The sequence below is a fragment of the Cnephaeus nilssonii genome (assembly GCF_951640355.1).
Source record: "Cnephaeus nilssonii genome assembly, chromosome: 3".
NCBI lineage: Eukaryota > Metazoa > Chordata > Mammalia > Chiroptera > Vespertilionidae > Cnephaeus > Cnephaeus nilssonii.
In genome coordinates, this window is record NC_137074.1 from 7,351,166 (window position 1) to 7,374,077 (window position 22,912).

Below are 22,912 nucleotides of genomic sequence, written 5' to 3' on the forward strand. Positions count from 1 at the left end.
TCTAATCATGCACCATGAAACCACATGAGGTCTGGCCCCACAGGACACGGAGCAGTGCATAAATGAAAACTTAGAGAACTGTGCTTGGCCACAGATGTAAGCACAACTCAATCATTTTGATCTTTTTGAGATGCTAAGTCACTTGCCTCACACTTTGATTTCTTACAGTACTTGTGCAAACAAGACTGATTTGCCTCAAGATCTTTTTCTTATCAAATTCCCATATCTTGCTTTTTAATTTTAATCAAGTCTGAATTGAAATGTTTTTAAGCTAAGTCTCATTTTCATAATCTTTCCTTTTTTATGTCTCTTCTGGAGCTACTTATTTTGTTGTGAGCTATTAGACATTAACGTTTGCCTGCAAAAGTATTGTTTAAGTGGGTTTTATCATCATTACTCTTATATATAAGAAAACTATAAATTTCATCATTACTATGATGTGTTGATATTTTACTATCTAATTATCTTAGCACATTACCCAAAACCCACAACTTGAATTTCAGTTCTGTGTAATTTGTCTGTTGTTGTTTTTTAATTTCTTAATATGGCTTGTTAAATTATCACCAAGCTTTCAATTCTATGAAATTTTAAAAACAATGAGGGTATATTAATCATTTACAGCTTTGATAAAAATGGAGAATTACTTGGTTTCATACCATCTCTCTTGGTGATTGTTAGTTTGCCGAAGGAGGAACACACGAGGCCAGAGTGGTGAGGGATGAGGAATTTATTTTATTCGATCAGCCCCCAGTGATGGGAGTCAGCGGCTTTTAAAAGACTTTTGGCGGGCTTTTTTTCTGGGTGGAGACTTCTTTGTGCATACCCGGAGGGGAGATAATGGAATGTGGTCACCGAAAGTGAAATGTAATCAAAGGGAATGTCCATAGTGAAATGACCTGAAAAGTCAGTCCCCGGGTGGGAGGGGTATCAATTCAATTGCTCCATCAAACCTCACAGTAATTTTCTCAAAGAAGGCAGCTGTGTTATTGGTAACTCTCTCTGCTATCCACTGCCATAACAATGCATGGCAAACACAAAATTTTGTGACCGAAAACAGCATTCACTTAGCTCGATTCTGTGGGTTGGCTGTCCAGGCTGCCCTTAGCTGGGTGGTTCTTTTGGTGTTGAATGAGCTGTGCTCTGTGCCTCTGGCCAGCCACCTAGCTAGAAGAGAACTAGCTGGTTTGAATGGCCTGGGATGGCTCATCTCTATTCCATCTGGCCTCTCGTCCCCCAGAAGCGTAATGGGTATGGTGTGCATGGTAACCAAAATCAGGAAAAAGCCCACAAACCTCATGAGATCCACGCAGAACTAAGTGCACTTTTGACACAGTCTATTGACCATAAAAAAAAAAAAACAAGTCACAAGGGCATTAGGAGCCCAGGGGTGGGGAAATAAACTGCCCCTCCTGACAAGCAGTGCAGCAAAGTCACATACAAAGGGCCTGAGCAAGGGAACTGGTGGAACAGTGAGGGCATTTTTAGAGTCCTATCTACCACAGTCCATCCTCTGGCCCCAGTGATTCATATCTATTCACCTGGAGAGCACTTACCTCCTCCCAACATCCCCAAAAGTCTCCTCCAACCCAACATCAGGCTCAAAGTCCAGGGTCTTGGGATCTGTACTAGGTTGGATGTGGCTCCTCAGGTGCAGTTAGCTCCTCTGGATCCAGAGACCTACAAACTAAAAGGCCAAGTTATCTCCCCTACACAGCCACCCTGCCCCGGTGAGCTGGGAAAGGAAGGATAACCACAGGAAACACTTCCGTTTGGAAAGGGGGAGCCTGGGATACACCCAGCAATCTCCTGTCTACAGCAATTCTGAAACCCACAGGGAACTGTCTGCAGGGCTCCCAGGAGTGGGAAATATTCCTTGATGAGGTAAGACATCCCATCCTGACTCTTGCCTCTGCCCTCTAGGATATCCCTCCTCTTCCGGCACCTTCTTGATCACTTTGAAAAACTTGCCCTTTGAGCAACTCTCTTAAACCTTTGGCTGCCTTAGCAAGTTGGGGGCCCAGAGGCCTTTTTTCACTTTAAACTTCCCAGTGCCCTTGAGCCAGCAGGTGTGCTTTGTTCCATACAACTCCCATAAAAACGCTGTGGAGCCCGACAAGTGTGGCTCAGTGACTGAGCATCCACCTATGAACCAGGAGGGCATGGTTCAATTCCCTGTCAAGGCACATGCCCAGGTTGTGGGCTCGATCCCCAGGAGGGGTGTGCAGGAGGCAGCTGATGAATGATTCTCTCTCATCATTGATGTTTCTATCTCTCCCTCTCCTGTCCTCTCTGAAATCAATAAAAATATTTTATTTTAAGAAAAGCTTTATGGAGATGTCAGCATTGCAGTTGAATAAGATAGATCCCTCATCATGTCCTGTCCCCCCCCCCACCCCATCAAAACAATGTAACATCCACAGGCAAAAGTGCCCTCGTGGGAGCTGTGGGGTCCAGTACCATATGCCAAGGAACCCAGGAGTATCACCACCTATGCGTCAGATAATAGGCATACACACCTCGGTCCCAGCTGTAGTGGCTGCAGTGGCCCATGAACTGCCTCCACCCCTCTCGGCCACAATCTGGGAGCCCCTGGAAAACACCATCTTAGACCATCACCCAAGAAAGAGCTTTGGTAGGAGTCCAGGTTTCCAGTGGGCAAGTTGCAGCACATCATCAGAGCAAAAAATATGAGGGTAAGAGGAGCAGTTTGACTTTGCCAGCACCACCCCTCCCCTAAGGCAGCCCAGCTTAGGGCCAAGAGAGACCTTTTCAGCCATGATTTCTCCCACAGGAGAAAGTGAGAGCACTTGAGTGAGCACCCAGCTTCCCCAGCTGTGCCAGATGCTGCTGAGGAGTCTATTTCTCCCTTGCCCCGACCAGAGTACCGAATTGTGAGGCTGGGAGAGCAGGAGATAGAATTCTCAGAGGAACTTACAGGGACATCAACACTGCTAAATGCATCACAGACTCTATCAAGAAGCCGGCCCCTGACCCGCTAGAGTGACCTGCAGAATCCACAACTGGCCCACAGGCATCCAGCACACCACACACCTCCTCCACACACACTTCTACCCTGTGAGCAGCTCCCTGTGCGTTCCCAGTGGTGGTGAGAGCCAATTTGGGCAAAGGAATAATGAGCACACATGGGGAGGGGAGGGGAGAAGGGGGCTACGTCTGTGGGACAAGGAGAGACATTAATGTTAATAAATGTTAATTAATAAACTTGAATTGTAGCACCACTTTTGGAAAACAAAAGCAAGTGTCAGCACCCGCCTTTTGCACTGCAGGATCCAGAAAAGGCATGGAGCTTAGGAATTCTACCACAAGAGGGAGCAAGACACGTGAAGCAAATGTATCCACAGAAGGTCTGAAAGACAGAATCCCTAGCTGGGCTAATGGAAGGTACTTCTCTCCCAGAGGCAGTTAGCAAAGATTGAGGAGGTGGACTGCTACTTCAAATGTGAAGACAGCAGCACAAGACTTCAAAGAACATGAAAAATCCAGGAAACAGGATATCACCAAAGGATCACAATAATCTTCAAGTAACTTATCTACAATGGAGATCTTGCAAGTTACCAGATAAAGAATTCAAAATAGCTGTTTTAAGGACTCTCAATAAATTGCAAGAAAGCAGAGAAGGACAATTCAATGAAATCAGTAAAACAATGCATTAAAAAAAATGAGAAGTTTAACAAAGATAGAAATCATAAAAAAGAATCAAAGAAAATTCTGGAGCCTAAGAACACTATGAATAATTAAAAAAAAAAAAAAGGCAATAGAGAGCATTAACAGAATGGATCCAGCAGAAGAAAGAATCTGTGAGTTAGAAGACAGAAACTTTGAAATATTCCAGTTGGAAGAGAACAAAGAAAAAAGAAAGCCTAGTCAGTGATGGCGAACCTATGACACACGTGTCAGCACTGACACGCGTGCCATTTCTGATGACACGCGGCCGCTGAGGCGGCCGCATGCCGAGGATGAAACATTTGCTGCTCCTGAGGATGAAACATTTGTGACTAGAGTCTTGGAGTTAGTTTTTTCCTCAAAGTGACACACTACCCGAGTTATGCTCAGTTTTTTGGCGAAGTTTGACACACCAAGCTCAAAAGGTTGCCCATCACTGGCCTAGGTGATCTATGGAATACTAACAAAAAGAACAATTTGGCCAAAACCGGTTTGGCTCAGTGGATAGAGCGTCGGCCTGCGGACTGAAGGGTCCCGGGTTCGATTCCGGTCAAGGGCATGTACAATGGTTGCGGGCACATCCCCAGTAGGGAGTGTGCAGGAGGCAGCTGGTTGATGTTTCTCTCTCATCGATGTTTCTAGCTCTCTATCCCTCTCCCTTCCTCTCTGTAAAAAATCAATAAAATATATTTTAAAAAAAAGAACAATTTGCAAATTGTTGCAGGTTCAGAAGGAGAAGAGAGAAAAAAAGGGGCAGAACACTTATTTAAATAAATATTAGCTGGGAACTCCCCAAGTCAGGGGAAAGATTTGGACATCCAAGTTCATGAAGCTCATAACTCACCAAATAAACTCAACTTAAAGAGATCCTCTCAAACACACATAACAATAAAGATAAAGTAAGAGATCCCTAGCTAGTTTAGCTCAGTGGATAGAGCGTCGGCCTGCAAACTGAAGGGTCCCGGGTTCAATTCCAGTCAAGGGCACGTGCCCTGGGTTGCAGGCTCGATCCCCAATATGGGGGCATGCAGGAGGCAGCTGATCAATGATTCTCTCTCATCATTGATGTTTCTATCTATCTCTATCTCCCTCTCCCTTCCTCTCTGAAATCAATAAAGATATATTTTTAAATGCATTATGAAGTATCTCATACATGTCAAAAATATATAAGATACAAACACTCATGTACCTACAACACACCTGAAGAAATAAAGATTACTAATGGAACTGAAGCCCAATGCTCCCTTCCATGTGGCTCTCACCCCAATCCACCCCCCACCACCACCACCACCCCTCCAGAGGGAGCCATTATCCTATTCTTGTGGTGGCCTTTCTTGTTTAATGAGTAGGAAAGTTTTTATGTACTCTGGATACTAATTCTTTTTTTATTACTAATTCTTTATGAATTAAATAATTTCCTAGTTTGTCTTTCTTAACTTGGAATGTCCTAGATACAGCACGTGTGTGTGTGTGTGTGTGTGTGTGTGTGTGTGTGTGTATTTAACACCAAATTCAAAAGAGAGTAGGTCTGTAGACATTTCCGCCTGCCAGTGCCCAGGCTGAGGCAGACACATTTCCTGTGGCTTTTTTTTGCTAGCAGGTGGCTTTTCCCAGGTTTACCTTGTCAGTGAGGCGCAGCTCTGCTAGGGCTTCCTCTGCTCTCCAGCCCACTCCCAAGGGTTCACAGGTCCCAAGTCTTGTCTTCTCTTCTCCTGATATCACTTAAACCATGGGACGGGCTCACTGAGATCCGCAAATGCTCCCTGGGCAGTGCGCTGGGCTTCTTGGGTTTTCTTTCTTCTGGTGTTTTTTTGTTTTGTTTTGTTTTGTTTATTTGTCCCTGGAGAACACTTCTATGGCCCAGGACATTCCAAACTATGAAAAGATGATCACATGAGACCAAGATGGGTATCACTCAGAAGAGCCTGGTGGACACGAAAAGCAAATCCATGTGGGAGGCAGGCACACTCAACCCAGGCTTAGGAATTCCCTCGGTTAGGAACCCAGAGAGACACGAACCTCAAGGACATCACTGCACAGGGATCATGAACAAGCACCAGCAGACAACAGGAAACAGAGCTGGATGTGTGAACAGAACTGGTGATTTAAATTATGCTTGTAACGTTTTGCCCAGAATTGCTACATGTTCTGTAGCCCAAGGGTTTTTCACAATACCTAGTGACCAAATACTGCCAGGAAGAGAAGTCATTGCATGTGTTTTCAATCACAGTTTTAGGTGCTCCCATTTCACTTTAATTTTCCTTATTTCCTTAATTTTCCTTGGCAAAAAAAAATTTTTAATTTACTTTTCCTGTATGCTGAGCTACCTGTTTTTATTCTTTTTTTTAATTTTTTTTATTGAGATATTATATGTGTACATATCTTACCATTACCCCCCCACCCCACACCCATACATGCCCTCACCCCCCAGAGTTTTGCGTCCATTGTTTATGCTTATATGCATGCATACAAGTCCTTGTTTTTATTCTTTTATTAAAAAGAAAATTATCATCCTTGGCCAGGTATCTCAGTTGGTTAGAACATTGTCACAATATGTCAAGGTTGTGGGTTCGATCTCTAGTCAGGGCACATACCAGAAGTAATCAATGAATACATAAATAAATGGAACAACAAATTGATGTCTCTCTCTCTCTTTCCCCCTCCCCCTCTCTCTCTAAAATCCATAAATAATATCTTAAATAAAAGTAAAGAAATTTATCTTACTAATTTAGAAAAGCATAATATATAGGGTCATTCTAAACAATATTTTAAAACCAGTGAAACTGAAAGCTCTTTAAAAACAATCTTAATTTAAATGCATAATTAAATTGTGTTAATTTTCATAGGATAGTGGCATAATACATTCTTTTTTTTAAGATATATTTTATTGATTTTTTACAGAGAGGAAATGAGAGGGATAGAGTCAGAAACATCGACGAGAGAGAAACATTGATCAGCTGCCTCCTGCACATCCCCCACTGGGGATGTGCCCGCAACCAAGGAACATGCCCTTGACCGGAATTAAACCTGGGACCCTTCAGTCCACGGGCCGATGCTCTATCCACTGAGCCAAACCGGTTACGGCCATAATACATTCTTTTTGGGGCTTACATATTAGACAAGAATGCAGCCGGACTGATGTGGCTCAGTGGTTGAGCATGACCCAGGAACCAGGAAGTCACAGTTCCCCTCCCAGTCAAGGCACATGCCTGGGTTTTGGGCTTGATCCCCAGTAGGGATCGTGCATGAGGCAGCTGATCTATGATGCTTCTCTCTCGTTATTGATGTTTCTATCCCTCTCTCCCTCTCTTTCCCTCTCTCTCAAATCAATTAAAAAAAAAAAAAAGAATGCAGAGCTAAGGTGTGCAGATGGCGTGATATCTGAGTATTTTTATTTTCTTCTTTGACCCCAACACCTTTGAGTTCACAGTTTGGGTCCAAGTAATGCTCCAGTTATCTAGTAAGTTATATTTTTAAAAGTTTAATTTTTCCTTAGGAGACATCTAGTAGTTTATATAAAACTATAGGTGATTACAAAAGAATATGGACAAAGTAAGTTTTTGAGGTTGTTAACCTCAAACTAGAAAGCCGAAGTGAGAGGCAAGCAGTGTTTGAGAACAAAGGCTAGCTAATCAAGAAGCAGTGACTGAGGCAGAAACCTAAATAGTGTTCCAATAATGGGACTGAAGGCAAGAGGTTTTTATGAGAAAAAGCAGGGAAATCATTACATGAACAGAAGGGAGGGATTTGTATTGCTGTTAATAAGCTGAGTTATTCTTTAGCTACACGTGGCTGTTTACTAATTCTAAAGAATGTCTTTATTTTTAGTCCTATAGTCAGGGGGTGTTTCCTGTTAGCTTTACAACTGTTTGGAAGACAATGCTGCTCGGGCCCAGTCCGAAGGTTATTTTGCCAAGTTCAAAAGTTCAAGGAGTAAGACATGCAGGCGGGACCTCTGGAATTGCTGCCCGACTCTATTTTAAAATGGCTCCACTTGTGCCAACTTTTCACAAGGTTTTACCTAAAAATGCGGGGTTGGTACTTGGTAGAGCTCCAGGCAGAGGTGATAGGTGCCTGCAGAAAGAGTTTGGACGGAGAATTAACAGTTGGAGGACCGACCCCTGCTGCCAGCAAACTCTAGGCTAGTTTCTTAGCTGATTGGAAAATATGGTCTAATCCCCTCTCCACAAATACTCATTAAATCACCAGCCCTTTCTAGCCTCTGCATCTTTGATTTTTTGGCAGCACTTTATATTTGCTTCTTTTTTTCTAAAATATTTTTATTGATTTCAGAGACGGAGGGAGAGGGAGAGAGAGAAACATCAATGATGAGAGAGAATCATAGATTGGCTGCCTCCTGCAGGCCCCCCACTGGGGATCGAGCCCGCAACCTGGGCATGTGCCCTTGACCGGAATCAAACCTGGGACCCCCTCAGTCCACAGGCCAACACTCTATCCACTGAGCCAAACCAGATAGGGCTGTATTTGCTTCTTGCACTTGGCTCTGTGTTTTCTATTCCTTTTGGCCAAATGCAGTGCAGACTAGTAATAACCTCCCCACCTGACTGCACTAGGTTCCCAGTAGATCCTGTGCCCTCCAGGCTTAGGCATTGATCATACATGCTGCCATAATGACCTTCACATGCATAATTATGTTGGTTCTTTGAAAACCATTAAGATGACATCTCCCTACTCACTGGGTCTCTTCTTCCCCAGGGCTCCCCTCAACCATATCTGCCCCCCTCCTCAAATCACTCTGGCTGGTGATCACACCCCATCTCACTGGGGGAGGCCTTTTCACTTTGTTTGTTCTTGAATCTTAAGACACCAGCCAGATGTCTACCTTTAGCTGATTGTGCCTGCTGTTGGGGCTCCAGATCCTGTGAAGGAAGGTGAAGTGGACTACCCAAATCCAGATCAGGTTCTCCAAGTGGCAGCTGTGGGTAATCACCTTCAATTATATTAAATTATATATATATATATATATATATATATATAATTGATTTCAGAGAGGAAGGGAGAGGGAGATAGAAACATCAATGAGATAGAATCATTGATTCACTGCCTCCTGCACGCCCCCTACTGGGGATCGAACCCGGAACCGGGCATGTGTCCTGACTGGGATTTGAACCTTGACCTCCTTCACCTTCCATTTTCTTAATCACTTGTAAAAAAGGACAGTTCACAAAGACAAGCATGAACTTTCCCCTGGGACAACAAAGTTAATTTGGTTTGACCAAAGGATAATTACTCTGTTAGCATGTGGGGGTTTTTTTCTTCTCCCTGTAGGGATGTTAGTAGGACAAGGGTCTCAAGGTCTGGGCAGTTCTAAATGTCATTACTAAATGTTATCCTTGCTAAATGTTAAAATGTAATACAGTATTTTGCAGGCCAGCTGTAAACAGGATGAGCTTGACAGGAACCCAAACGGGATACATGTAGCCAACTGTAAAGAAGAAATCAATGTGTAATCAACCAAATATGTATATAAGCAATGGCTAACTTGGATGTAACACTTTATTTAAGGACACTGGGCATAGAAGGAGTGGGGGCGGGAAGACATGATCAAAAGGGAAGGAAGCCGATTACTAACTACATTTACTCCACGATTGTGTCTAACTCTGGGGAAAATTTACACTGAAAGCTATAAACATTCAGGTAAAATAAACTTGCATTTCTGATCTGCCTGGATCCGGTATTAGTGTTGTCACGGGCCAAAAGCGCGCTCACGGTCCGGCCTGAGGTAGCCCAGGACACGGGGCAGTAAACAGAGGTGACCACAGAAGACTACGCCGAGGGGAGGACGGAGTCTGATGGGATGCCGCAGGGTGGCCGCGGAGGGAGGCCGGGCACGTGGTGCGGTTTGCACTTACGTGCAGAGGGGCTTCAAGCCCACCAAACATTACAGGTCTGTCGGCCACGGCCAGAAAAACTCCCTCCGACCCGCGTTCCGCACACTATGACAGGAGGCGTGCCTGGCAATAAGCACGGTGCGGTCCCTGCGCCCAAGCTGCTGCATCACCCGGGTCCGGGAGAAACACCAGTCCGCGACCCACGAATCCACCGGAGGACAATCCCTAGTCGCCCCACGGAGAGCCGGGAGCAGCTGGGGTACGCGCTCGAGACCACGCCTCCGCCCCGCCCCGCCCCCTGTCCCCTCTTGTGATTGGTGCCCAGGGAGCATGTACTCAATGGCGCGCGCGCAGAGGCTGCTTCCCCTCCCGTCCCTGCCTGGGATTGGTGCCCTAGGTTCAAGGGGCGGGCTTTCAGCTGGGGGTGCGCGCGCAGTGGTCGCGTCAGTCGGGAAGCGACCTCCTCTGGCCGGCCGGCCTCGGAGTCACCGCGATGGCGGCCTTCGTTCTGCTGCGGCAAGGGCGAGCCGGGGCGCTGAAGGTAAAAGGGAGCCGGGCGGTGCCTGGGAGCCCACGTAGGGCCGGGGCGAGGAGCGCGGCCCTAGCGGCCACCTCTGGCCGTCATGGGAGACGCTGACCCGCTTCCCGGCGGAGGGGAGAGCGCCTGGCCCGCGCAGCAGCCGGGGGTGGGGGCCGGCGAATGGACCCCCGACACCGGCCGGGCCCCCGGGGGAGCCTCCATTGTGCGGAGCTTCCGGGTGGCGTGCTCCTCCGTGCGCTGTCCAAACCGTTCCGGACTGCGTCTTTACTTACTGAACCAGGAGAAGAAATGAGGGAACTCCTGGGTATCGAGCTGACCTGGTAATTCATTTCGCAGTTACTAAAAAGCAAGCTTACGGTACCTCGTGTGTGAAAAGAAAGGAAGAAAGAAAGGCTTTCTTCCTCCATATGTTAAAAACAGGCCACTTCACTATATTGAAAATGTGAAAAGGTTCTTATTACCGAAGCAGTAACTATTCATTCCAAAATAATTTAAAGTACAGATGGGAAATCTGTTGTCAAAGAGTCTACTATTTACGCCTGGATGTATCTAGTTGCAAATGAGTTTTTCTGCTTTCATATACACACGTGGGTAAAGTTACAAACAAAAAAATAGTTTCTCCTTCAGATGTACACTACAGACACCTCTGTTCTGTGTGGAGCATCTAAATCAGTGCCCACCGCGTAGTAATAGTAAATATATGCTGAGTAAAACAACAGTTTATAAAGTGCTTGCCACTTATGATATATTGTAAACAATTTTGAAGCAATTATTAATCTATATCATTTTTCAGTTACTATTTTAAATATTATCCTAAATTATTTTCTAAGTATAGGAAAACATTTTACAAAGAGAACCATAGTATTTTGCAGGTTAATAGGTAATTGGAGACTACAAAAAAGGATGCACAGGAAAAAGTCTGGTTGGAGAAGTACCTAAATGCTAATAGTGCGTGTTCTTTTCTTTTTTTAAAAATATATTTTATTGATTTTTGACAGAGAGGAAGGGAGAGGGATAGAGAGTTAGAAACCTCGATCAACTGCCTCCTGCACACCCCCCACCGGGGATGTGCCGGCAACCAAGGTACATGCCCTTGACTGGAACCGAACCTGGGACCCTTCAGTCCACAGGCCGACGCTCTATCCACTGAGCCAAACCATTTTCAGCGGTGTGTGTTCTTGAACTCAGGTGTTTTTCTCTTTTTCGGTGTTTTATAATCATTATAAAATATGCCATGTGAGTGCAAAGCAAAGCATTTATATGTAGTAATAATACATAATCTTCATATGTAGTAATAATTGTAAATGGTATAATGCTAAAATAGTCTTTAAATTATTTTTTAATTTTTACATTACAGTTTACTTTCAGTATTGTTTTGTATTGGTTTTAGGTATACAACATAGTGGTTAGGCAATCATATACTTTACAAAGTGTTCCCCTGATAATTTCAGTACCCACCTGGCACCATACATAGTTATTGCAATATTACTATGTTCCCTGTGCTGTACTTTATATTCCCTTGACTATTTTGTAACTGCCAACTTGTACTTCTCAGTCCCTTCACTTCTTTCCCTTAGTCCCCCAACCCCACTTCCCTCTGGCAATTACCAGCCTACTCTCTGTGTCTGAGTCTGTTTCAATTTTGTTTGTTCTTCAGATTCCTAAAATTATCCTTATTAATTCTTTTGTCAGACTCTGCTTCTGGAAGGACAAGTGTTTCGAGGACTCGCGTCTACAGCCTCTCTCTCTGCAGAAACAGGAAAGAGTGACAAGGGACTGCCACCAAACTCCAAGAAGCAAAGTCCACCAAAAAGTAAGATTTTGATGGTGGTCACGGGGGGAAGAATGCAAATAAATCAGTCAGCTTTCCAGGAATAAAAGAGTCTTACTGGCTCCATAATTTATGATTGTTCATTTCCAGCAGCATCCAGTTTATAATCAGACATCAGATCTGTAACAGATTTTAGACCAAACACATCAGTAATGTAACAGTCTTTTACTCAACATTTAGCCCTGAACTGGTTCTGTCTGTATTTACTGAATGATGTGTAGCAGCGGGATACAGAGTATAAAGGCTCTGAGTATTCAGATGGCCCTAATACAGACCCCGTACTCCCATGACGTGGCCATAAACCCCACTTTACTTTTCTTTCCCTGATTGTGACTTTTTTCAATGTTTTGAGACTCCTCTGTAGTCTCCCAAGCTTTGCTCAGCCACAGTCCAGGACTGCAGGCATCAACATTTTGTGACTGTGAAGAGAGCAGGCACCATTTTTCATTATATGACTGACTTTGATGGAGTATGATGTCTGCTTTGTTTTGAGCTCTTCTACAGTCATTTTGACTTTTAGCACCAGTTTTCACTTTACTTTTCCCCTGAATACCAATGTAGCAAATCCTCATTGAAGGAAAAGGGGAAATGTAACTATGTTTTAAATACTTCTCTTCTGGGAATCTTATGTTCTATTCCCCGCGCTCATTGTTAATTGATTATAATCCAGATTCATTGCATTTGGTCTTAACTGATGAAACTTTACTAAACTCTTTAAAAATATATATGGTATCTGTAGTCTCTTGGCAAATCTTTTGTTTTCTTTTTTATTATTGGGGTGACATTGGTTAATAAAATTATATAGGTTTCGGGTGTACAATTCTATAATACAACATCTATTACTGTGTTTTCACCACCCCAAGTCAAGTCTCCTTCCATTTATATCCCTTATACCCTCTTCTACCTCCTCCTACCCCCCTTCCCCTCTGGGAATCACCATACTGTTGTCTGTCTGTGAGGGTTTTTTGTTTTTGTTGTTTAATCCCTTCACCCAGTCCAGAAACCCTCCTCCCCTCTGACAGCTGTCAGCCTGTTCTCTCTCTATGAGTCTGTTTCTATTTCATTTATTAGTTTTTTTGGCATATATTTAATATGCATGTGGAGTTTAGAATGATAATTTCAGTTTGTCTTATTTTCGTGAAAATACCATTTTCTTAGTTTAAAAGTGTTTAGATTCTTTTGTTAGGTCCCTCCTTGGTCTGCACACAAAAGCATGAGTAGGTTCTAAGAGATTGGCCCTCTGTTGAAAGTGCCAACCTGCCAGCTGCCTTTCACACGCCATTGATCTCAGCTAAGAAGACACCTTCCTGGTGGTGTCTTTGGCTCCTGTACACTGGAGGCCTGATTTTGACAGGAACGTTATTTAATTCTGTCCTGTACCTGCTTCATTTTTAAATCCAGTGTTCTCTTTTTTTAATTCATAAGTTTTAAAATAATTATCTTATACATAAGGACTTTATTTATTTTTGTGTGGACATAAATATAATACCATTATCACACTTAAAACATGTTTATAAGAATGTCAGTTAAATTCTGTGGGTGCCGGGCATGTTTCTAACATTCTTTCATTGTTTACTGATGAATGACTAGTTGAGTTTCATTACTAATATTACCCTTGGCCTTGGAGAAATTTTATCTTTTTCTTTCTGGGCTTTTTTCCCCCTGCTTGGTCAGTAAGTTTTTTATTGTCTTTATCTGAAAATATACATTAAAAATTGTGGTTTGGTTTATTAGCTCTCAGCAGCCCATTCCTGAGCTCTGAGGAAGCTTGCCTTCTTCTGAGCTACCAAATCTTTTTTCTAGACACTTTGGGATGTCTAGAGACATTTGGGAGTGTCTTCTTTCTTAGGCCTCCTGCATAGACAGGATTCTCTCGTATAGCAGCACGAGATTTCTCACACATCTCCTTTGTGTCTGGAACTCCATCGTTCTTTATGAACTTAGAGAGTTGTTTTTGGTAGGCATCTTTATCTTCTTCCATTAGGGAGCACATATAACCTGCAACGTTCTGACCTATGATGTACTTCCGCATTGAATCCCTTGCTTTCTGAATCATAACCAGGGAATCATTTAGTACTGTGAGGGATAGACAAGCCTCCATCCATAGCTCCCTTCAGGGCCCCAAAAACTTTATTGCCAGTAGTAGTTCTGACAAGCCCTGCATCCAATAGCAGGTGAAGGCACCAGGTTGACCAGCGATGCTTTCCACATTCTATTCACCTGTAGCCTCCTCCACTTGGCCTTCATAGATCTTGCCCATACCAACTCTATTGAGAAGCCTGCAGGCCAGTATAATATACTGTAGCATAATTTGTCAGGCCAACCTTCACTCCATACTTTGGGAGTTCATGAGTATAAACTGCACAAACCATTCTGTCTCCTTCTATACAGGCACAAGCAATCTGACAATTCATATCTTTGTTACAGTACTATCACCCTGCTTTGGGGTGTGTTCTGCTTATTTTTATCCTGGACTGCCAAGCATTTATGGGCATAGTAATCAGTTTTTCCCTCTCATCACCCTCTAAATTTCACTTGGTATCTCTTGAAGTAGGCCTTATTTTTGACAACTTGAACAAACCCTGTTTTGCAGAAGAGAGATCCACGTTCGTGGCTCTGAAATTTTATATCTACAATCCTGCTTCATAGGCTTGTGAAATTGGGTTAATAGATTTTAAAATATGGTAGAGCCAAAGATTCCCTTTTTATAAATACGCTTCTGTATGTGAGTGGGAATGAGGTGCTTCTCCTGTGACAGTTTGGGGTGCAGTTATGAGAAGGAAACCCTTAGCTGGGAGTTGGCCTTGGCTTGTAGCTTTTGCCTCTGGATACAGCAGGCCCTGCAGGCCCCTGAGCCTCAGACCCTTCCTGCCTTAGTGGGGTCAGCACATCCCAGAATTTAAAAAATAGTGATCCCCATTTGAAGACAAAGAAGTAATGCTTCTGAATAGATGTGTGCAGGTGTCAGTGTTTCCCCAGAGCTCGGTGATTGGGAAGCATGAGACGGAACCGCTTATCGCCCACAGGTGGCACACTACCAGATTAAACCCCTGCCAGTGGTGGGTGTGTTTTATTACATTTGTCTTTCAAGGAAAGTCACTACCAAACTAAAACATTGTCAGATCTATTGGCATCCTGCTTCTAGACAAGGTGGGCTACATAAGGCCTTGGAAATCATTTGGTCTGGCCCTGCCAAAGCATTAGAGGTGCGTTAATTAAATGTTTGACCAAATATAGCAGGCTCATTTTTAAGTTGATTGTTTTGAATGGCCCGCAAATGATGTTATAAATATTCAGATGGCCCTTGGCAGCAAAAAGGTTCTCCACCCCTCAATAGACAAACGTCAGAGATTTCATGAAAACACAGGTAAAGTCATCCTTACATTCCAAGTGAGAGCCATTGTTCCTCTCCGTGACTCTGCTGTGTTCCAGGAACATCGTTCTGCACTACTGAATGCAGATTTGGTGTGAGCACTGGCACTTTGGTCCAGCAGTTACTGGAGGCAACCACAGACCATAGTGGCAAGCTTCCTTCTGAGTCACAAAGGATGCTGGCTGTGCTGAAGCGGGTCAGAAATGGACTCGCAATAAAAAGCAGAATGCAGTCGTTTAGTCTATCATTGTTAATCTCATTTGAAATTTTCTTTCCATTTTTAGTAGGTGATGAATCAACCTATAATGCAGTTTTGATAACTTATTTACAATTTTAAAAACCTCCATAACAAATTTTGGAAAATTTAGGTATAATTTTTCTACTCAAAGAGCCCATCTAAGATAAGCCTTATTTTAAATTACCTTTTTTTAAACCCCATCCCCTTTTCCACCCAGCCCTCCCATTGTAACCATCAGTTTGTTCTCCGTGCGTTTGTTTTGTTTTGTTTGTTCATTTGTTTTTACATTCCACATATTTGTCTATCTCTGACTTATTTCACTCAGCATAATACCCTTTAGGTCCATCTATGATGTTGCAAATGGCAAGGATTCTTTTTCTTTTTTGAATTGTTGAGTAATATTTAATATATATACCACATCTTTATTCATAATCGATGGACATCTAGGTTGCTTCCATATCTTAGCTATTGTAAATAATGCTGCAATATATCTTTTCGAATTAATGTTTTCATTTTCTTTGGATAAATACTCAGAAGTAGAACTGATGGTTTTTATGGTAGCTCTATTTTTTAATTTTTTTAGGAACCTCCATACTGTTTTCCACAGTGGCTGCACCAATCTGCATTCCCAACAAGAGTGCACAAGGGTTCCCTTTTCTCCACATCCTCCCCAACACCTGTTCTCTCTCTCTCCCTCTCTCCTCCTCTCCTTTTCTCCCTCTCTCTCTCTTTTTATTTTTATTTTTTTAATATATTTTATTGTGGGGGGGACAATGGTAAGATATGTACACATATAATACCTTAATAAAATATATATATATTATTGAATTTTTACAGAGAGGAAGGGAAAGGGATAGTTGGAAACATCGATCAGCTGCCTCCTGCACCGCGCCCCCCCCACTAGGGATGTGCCCGCAACCAAGGCACATGCCCCCGACCAGAATCGAACCCGGGACCCTTCAGTCCACAGGCCGACGCTCTATCCACTGAGCCAAACCAGTCAGGGCTCTCTCTCTTTTTATCCTTACCCAAGGATATGCTTTTTTATTGATTTGAAAGAGAGAGAGAAACAGAAACATCAATCTGTTGCCTCCCGTAGGCTCCCCGACCAGGGATCGAACTCAAAACCTAGGTATGTGCCCTGACCAGGAATTGAACCCTCAACCTATTTGGTGTACGGGACAACGCTCCAACCAACCCAGCCAGGGCATTTGTTCCCTTTTGATAATAGCAGTCCTGACAGGTGTGAGGTAGTATCTCGTAGTTTTGATTTGCATTTACCTGGTGATAGTGATGTTGAGCATCTTTTCATATGAATATTGGCCATCTGTATGTCCTCTTTGGAGTAGTATCTGTTTAGGTCCTCTGCCCATTTTCTAATTGGATTGTTCGGGGTTTTCTTTTTTTCCTCATTTTTAGAAAATTTTTGCTCAGTGTAGAAGTGGATTAATGACACAGGTGAGCAGGCTATTGGGGTTTGGAGGCCAGCTTATCCTGTACATTGCCATTAGGCATACCTGAACTGTATGGTTTAGAGAGACAGGGACAAAGGGAGAGTTCAAGTGTGTATCCGCTTCTTTGCCTCATTTTTATATTTGGCATGATCCTGGAGCTCTGTGAGTTCTGAGAGTTAACTACATCAGCACCTGCTCTGGGCGGTCAGGATGCAGATTCTACGCTGGCACCTGGCCACAGAATTAGACGTGGCGTGAAGGAAGTAGTGCTGGGAGTGGAGGTGACGGCTCTAAACAGTCACCCATGCTCTAGTTCAGTCAGATCCTTCTACACTGCCATTAACCTCTGGCCCATTTCTGATTGTTTAGTATTTCTGTTTTCTTTCATTGTTTTCTGTCATTCTATTATATATGAGTCCCTGAGCTCAGAAGACAAAAACCTTTTGGCTCAGTGGATAGAGCGTTGACCTGCGGACTGAAAGGTCCCAGGTTCGATTCCGGTCAAGGGCATGTACCTTGGTTGTGGGCACATCCCCGGTGGGGTGTGTGCAGGAGGCAGCTGATCGATGTTTCTCTCTCATCGATGTTTCTAGCTCTTTATCCCTCTCCCTTCCTCTCTGTAAAAAATCAATAAAATATATATTTTTTAAAATAAATAAAAACCTTTTGGATACTGGTAATATAGAAAAGCTAGAAATACAGTTTTTTTCACTTTAGAGACATAAGATTGATATCTTTTTAGTATAAAATTGACTTCTAGACTTGAAAATCAAGACTCTGGATTTAGAGTTTGCTCATTTGTAATATTTCTTAAGTTTTTACTTTAGATTTGAAAAGTAATTTTAATTTATAAAAACATGTCCTATATTTTTCTTTTAATATGTATACTTACAAAAGATTTACCCCCTGAGAAAACTGAAATTAGCTCTAATCAATGTACTGTGTAATTTCATTTTTCATAATTGACTTGACAAAAATGTAAGACTTTTTTATGTTAGTGCTTACTAGATTTTGTGCAGTAAACCTGTTGCTTCCAATGATATATATGATGTTAAATTATTTTAGACTTTTGTGGTCTTATAATACTTTGCTTTCCTTAGCTAAAGAAATCCCCAAGTGGCTTATGATTTTGAAGGACTTCTCTTCCTCTTAGGGCAATTTCATTTGAACTACTTTATACCCCCTCTCTGAGCCCCCCACTGTGTATGTGTGTATATGTGTGTGTGGTGTTGTGTGTGCATTTGTTTGTTTGTTTTATTAACCCTCACAAGAGGATATTTTTCTATTGATTTTTAGAGAGAGTGGAAAGGAAGGGGAGAGACAGAGAGAAACATCGATGGGAGAGAGACACATAGATTGGTTGCCTCCCGCACATGACTGGAGATCGAGCCTGTAACTGAGGTATGTGCCCTTGATTGGAATCAAATCCAGGATATTTCATTCTGTAAGCTGACGCTCTATCCACTGAGCCAAACCGGCTAGAGTATGAGCCCCCCCACTCTTAACACACATGGATGTGTATACCCCAAGCCCACACCAGACTTTTGTCTCTACTTTTGCTTTGCTATTTTGTTCAAAGAGTTCAAGTTCATACAATGTGGGTAACTTCTTTAATATATGAGAAGCACCAGTTTTTTTAGGGTTTTAAGAAATACATTTGTAAAACTTCAACAGTCATCTGAAAGTATCTTTATATTATAGTTTAACCATCTTAAATTTGGATGAAATAGTTTAAAAATAATTACCAAAGAAGCTCTCTTGTGAAAAATGGGAACGTTTGTTTCTGTTTTAAAAAATCCCCATTTTTAAAATTTCCATTTACAAAGAAAAAAAGCACCTACATTTCTTACTGTTCTCTCATGTGGTTTGGCTTTCACTTAAGAGTGGGTTCCCCTGAAACGTTTCTTGGGATTATTACGTTGAAGATGTTATAAATGACAAGTTGGTATATGATGAAATGTCTGTGACATTGATGAATTTAGATTGTTTTACTAATTATTAAAAATAATCCTCTTTATGCCATTTCCTAGATGTAGTGGACCCAAAAGAGAGGGGCAAGCTACTAACCACTCCAACAGCAGCTGAATTATCTAAAAACTTAACTTCACCCAGTTCTTACTCATCAATTGTGAATCAAGGTGGGACAGTAGCTAGCCCTAACCCTGGTGACAACGCACTATTCACAGATGATGGGGTTGCAAAGTTTTTGTCAAGAAAGACTTTGGTAGAGTTTCCTGAAAAAGTTCCATCTTCATTCAGAAAACAGGGCTCTGATTCAGAAGCTCTTCAGAAGAGCAAGAGAGTGATGGACAGTTCATCTTCATCGTCATCTTCATCCAGCTCCTCTGATTCAGAGTCTGACGAGGAGAAAAATGGCTCAGAAGTTGATTCTCAACTGGTGAGCAAAGGCAAAGGAAGGGTTTCAAAATTAGAGGCCTCCCCTTCCTTTGAAAAGAGAGCCTCCAAAATTTCAATATCAGCAAAAGAGAAAACCTGGTCACCACAGCCACAACTGGACCTCCCCGTGCCAGAAAAGCCCCATCAGGCAAAGAAAGGGACCTCCATTATGCCGTTAAAGGACAAGAAAGATGAAGCAAAACCCACAGTACCCAAGTCACAAGTAGGTGAAGAGTTTATGAAGCAAAATATAAAGGAAAAAAAACTGCAGAAAATAGTTAGCTCGAATAAAATAGATGAAAGCCAAAAGCCATTTGAAGGTAAAAAGATTTCATCTGACCATACAAAATCAGGGTTACCTGCACAACCGAGTGGTGGCCCAGTGCCCACTCGATTGACAGAAGAAACCACCGCAGGAAGACGGCTGCAAGCAACTCCTCCTGAGACCAGACGAGGAAGCTTAGAAAAACAAGTCCCAGAGCCTGATGGGGAGGTGCCTCTTTTCCCATTCAAAAAGGAAAGTTTGGGGAAGCAGGCAATAGAAGGACCCTCAAAGGCTAACAAAGAGATTTTGGAAGATCAGGTACCAATGAAAAATTTGAAGCCAGTTCCTGTTCCTAATAAAGAGGTTCTCCATGAAAAGACAACAGTACTAAAGCTTGAGGCAAAGGGTGAAATCATGGAAGACTCAGCAACCCAAGTGGGAGACCGGCAGGACACACAGGGTACACCTTGATTGTTGAGAACTCTGCTTGTCCTTCGGGGGTGGTTAGACTGAAGAACTAGGATATGAGGCATACTATGATTAATCAGATTCAGTAGGAGAAATATTGCCTATAACTCTCAGATAAGCAGAGGAGTCTATGAATTATGAATAATACACACCTTATAAACAAAATCCCTAAAACGTTTTACAAGGAAAGAGTCAGCCCTTGACACTCCTGACTGTTCCTTAGCCAGTATAATTTTGAACACTGGCAGTGTAACTCATCACCCTCAACTTTGGAGGGTGTGCCAGTGTCCGCTGCATGAACTTGCAGTGCAGCCCACTGAGTGGAAAGGGGAGTCCTGTTTAATGTGAAGGGCGGTAGTTACACTTGGTCTGATGGACTGCGTGAATCTTTTCACTGGACTTTTCCTTCTCTGCTTTACTGAAAAAACAGTGGGCTGCTTTCCTTTTCTATAATGAATTTTATGAAGGGCTTTTTTGCTACCACAGGTTTTTAAAGGGAAACTGTTTATTCTTATTATGTTACCATTTACTTGTACATTGAACTTCATAAAATACAGTGTGCTTTAGGTAGGTCATGGCAAAACAGTAAAGGAGGTCTCCAATTTTAGGGTCTGTCTCTCTTCAAGACACCTTTAAAATGCATTACTAACAAACCCAGCTCCTTCCTGTCTGCTCTTTATACTTTTTAAAGAGTATACATTTTTTCCTGATTTATGTTACCTGGTCATTGTTATTGGTTGCGTTATGTTGACACAATTTACGTGTTTCCTTCCCTCCTTTTTCTCCGTTTGTCATTAATATGCACAGTGCCAGCGCTTACCAGACTGCTCAGGACCTCAAGAACTGCCTTGCCTAACGCTCCTGTTTCAGCCATTATGTTGTAATGAGGAATACCGAAACCTTCAGGAGGAAAGCAGAATTTGGGGTTTTCAGATTGCACATCTTTTTGAAAAAACTTTGCTCCTAATTTTTCATGGATGTGTGAATTTTCCAGTATTCTCTTTGCCCTTTGGAGGAGAGTGATGCGTCCAGGAGCGCAGGGGCTGTGTCTGTGCAGTGGGCTGAATGTCACTAAGTCCACCCGGCTCCGTGCCTTCCAAGGGGCTCGGTTTTTGATAAGTTTTCTATACCCATGTTTACCTTCACTGTGAAGATGCCCCACACCACATCGAAGATACTCGACTCGTGGAGATTGGAAAGGTGTCAGCTCTTTAAGACATCATTTTTACTTAATACAATTAAAAAAATAAAAAAGAAAACCAAAGCTTTTGATATGAATTCAAATAGTGGGAAAATGTATTTAATGTTTTTGTGCAGCCCAGAGAGCTCCAGTGAGAACTTAACCCGGACCTTAGCCGACATCCCACGCAAGCTTGATCCTGCCGTCATTCTGTCTTGCATTCCACCTTGCTGGCGAGCGATATTTCTTTTGCTTCAACCTCACACTTCTAGTTTTAAGATTACCAAATATCTAGTGTATGGGTTTTAACTTTTTTCCACTTAAGGAAACAAAACTAAGTAATTTTAGTCTATGAATCTAAAAATCTAAAATTTATCAACAACTTTAAAAAAAAAACGCTACACATCCCATTTCCAGTACCCCTTAACTGTGTTGTTATTAAAACAGTTGGAGTTTGTTTAATTTTCTTGTATTCAGAGACTTAGAAGAGAGTCACTGCTTTTGAAAATTTTCTTCTGTAAATGTTTGTTTCTGTTTATTTCTAGTAGATCTTATATATTTTTCCCCTGCATCTTTATGTCACGTGAAAGTCCCGCCTTCATAATTGTTCTAGGCATTTTCAGAGTTCTGACAAGTCCAGGGTCTACAAGTACAAAAAGCAAGATGTTAAGACACATTATAACAACTATTCCATTTCATAGGCTATATATTTTAGAATAGATTTTCAGCTAATCTCTTCATTTTGGTTTTGAAGATACTGTTGCTCTCATGGGCTTTCCTTTTCTAATTAAACACTCCATAGCAGGTAGGGTTCTAACAAAGCTCTTTCCTTGTCCGATATGCTCACTGTACATTTCCCCCACAGAGCCTGCACCAGCTGCCGCACCAGCCGCCGCTCCTGCTGAGCCGTTCGACAACACCACCTACAAGAACCTCCAGCATCATGACTACAACGTGTACACCTTCTTGGACGTGAACCTGGACCTCTCTAACCGGAGGTTGCCTCAGCCCTCTTCTGGCCGAGAGTCACCTCGCCACTGAGAGCTCAGTTTAATGATCACTTCGTTGTCCGCTGTGTTCTTGTCTGCAAAATAAAGTCTGCTCAAGTCGTAAGGCCTGGAGTGTCATTGGTTTCCCTTTTATGCCTTCACAGTGAATGGCGAATTAGCAGCACGACTGCTGATCATTTACTTATTCAGCATGTGTTTAGGAATTTTTCTTTAAAGCTATGGCTCACTGAACACATGCATAAAATTAGAGAATGTGAGTTCTTTCTAACTGTGTGGTTCTATGTTGAGCCCCTCGGCAGTTTAGCGTTAATCTGGGTTACCAACTAACTAGGTGTTGACAAATGGAATGGCAGCTTCTAATTTTCTAGACCTAGTTCTTAATAAATTAGGAGTAGGAATTTGCTAATTTTAACTACTGCATTGCAAAGAAATATTAAATCATAGCCTTTTGTTATCAGGAGAAACAATCCTTTTGTTCACTTGAATTAGGTATTTGATGTAAACTCAGAAGCTTTTAGTGGTGGGATTAGCTAGAGGAAATTTTATAGGGTCCAGCAGCATCTTTGTTCCCAGGTGGCCACAGCCGACCCAGCTAAATTAGCTGCGGTGGCCGAATAAC

General features: G+C 42.5%; 1 protein-coding gene and 1 pseudogene across 3 annotated transcripts; one reads left to right on the forward strand and one right to left on the reverse strand.

Moving 5' to 3' along the window:
• The first annotated feature begins 9,950 nt into the window (after window positions 1–9,950).
• NDUFV3 (NADH:ubiquinone oxidoreductase subunit V3) lies at window positions 9,951–22,396 on the forward strand. Of its 2 annotated transcripts, XM_079766946.1 has the most exons (4): window positions 9,951–10,077; window positions 11,770–11,890; window positions 19,004–20,095; window positions 22,149–22,396. In XM_079766946.1, exons 1-4 carry the CDS (start codon window positions 10,030–10,032, stop codon window positions 22,322–22,324), a joined length of 1,437 nt encoding a protein of 478 aa, XP_079623072.1. In that variant the 5' UTR covers window positions 9,951–10,029; the 3' UTR covers window positions 22,325–22,396. The 2 variants fall into 2 exon arrangements, with proteins under 2 accessions (XP_079623072.1, XP_079623073.1); XM_079766947.1 differs by lacking the exon at window positions 19,004–20,095.
• LOC307097050 (large ribosomal subunit protein uL18-like) lies at window positions 11,898–18,997 on the reverse strand (annotated as a pseudogene). Its single transcript has one exon. The product of its transcript is annotated as a large ribosomal subunit protein uL18-like (transcript).
• Window positions 22,397–22,912: the final 516 nt, after the last annotated feature.

What these genes read in the sequence shown, in the direction of transcription:
- NDUFV3 (XM_079766946.1), top strand. Translation starts at nt 10,030, where the DNA reads ATGGCGGCCTTCGTTCTGCTGCGGCAAGGGCGAGCCGGGGCGCTGAAG. An exon ending in GGCGAGCCGGGGCGCTGAAG is followed by an intron (nt 10,078 to 11,769) that starts GTAAAAGGGAGC and finishes TTCTTTTGTCAG; the next exon opens with ACTCTGCTTCTGGAAGGACA. An exon ending in AGACCGGCAGGACACACAGG is followed by an intron (nt 20,096 to 22,148) that starts GTACACCTTGAT and finishes TTTCCCCCACAG; the next exon opens with AGCCTGCACCAGCTGCCGCA.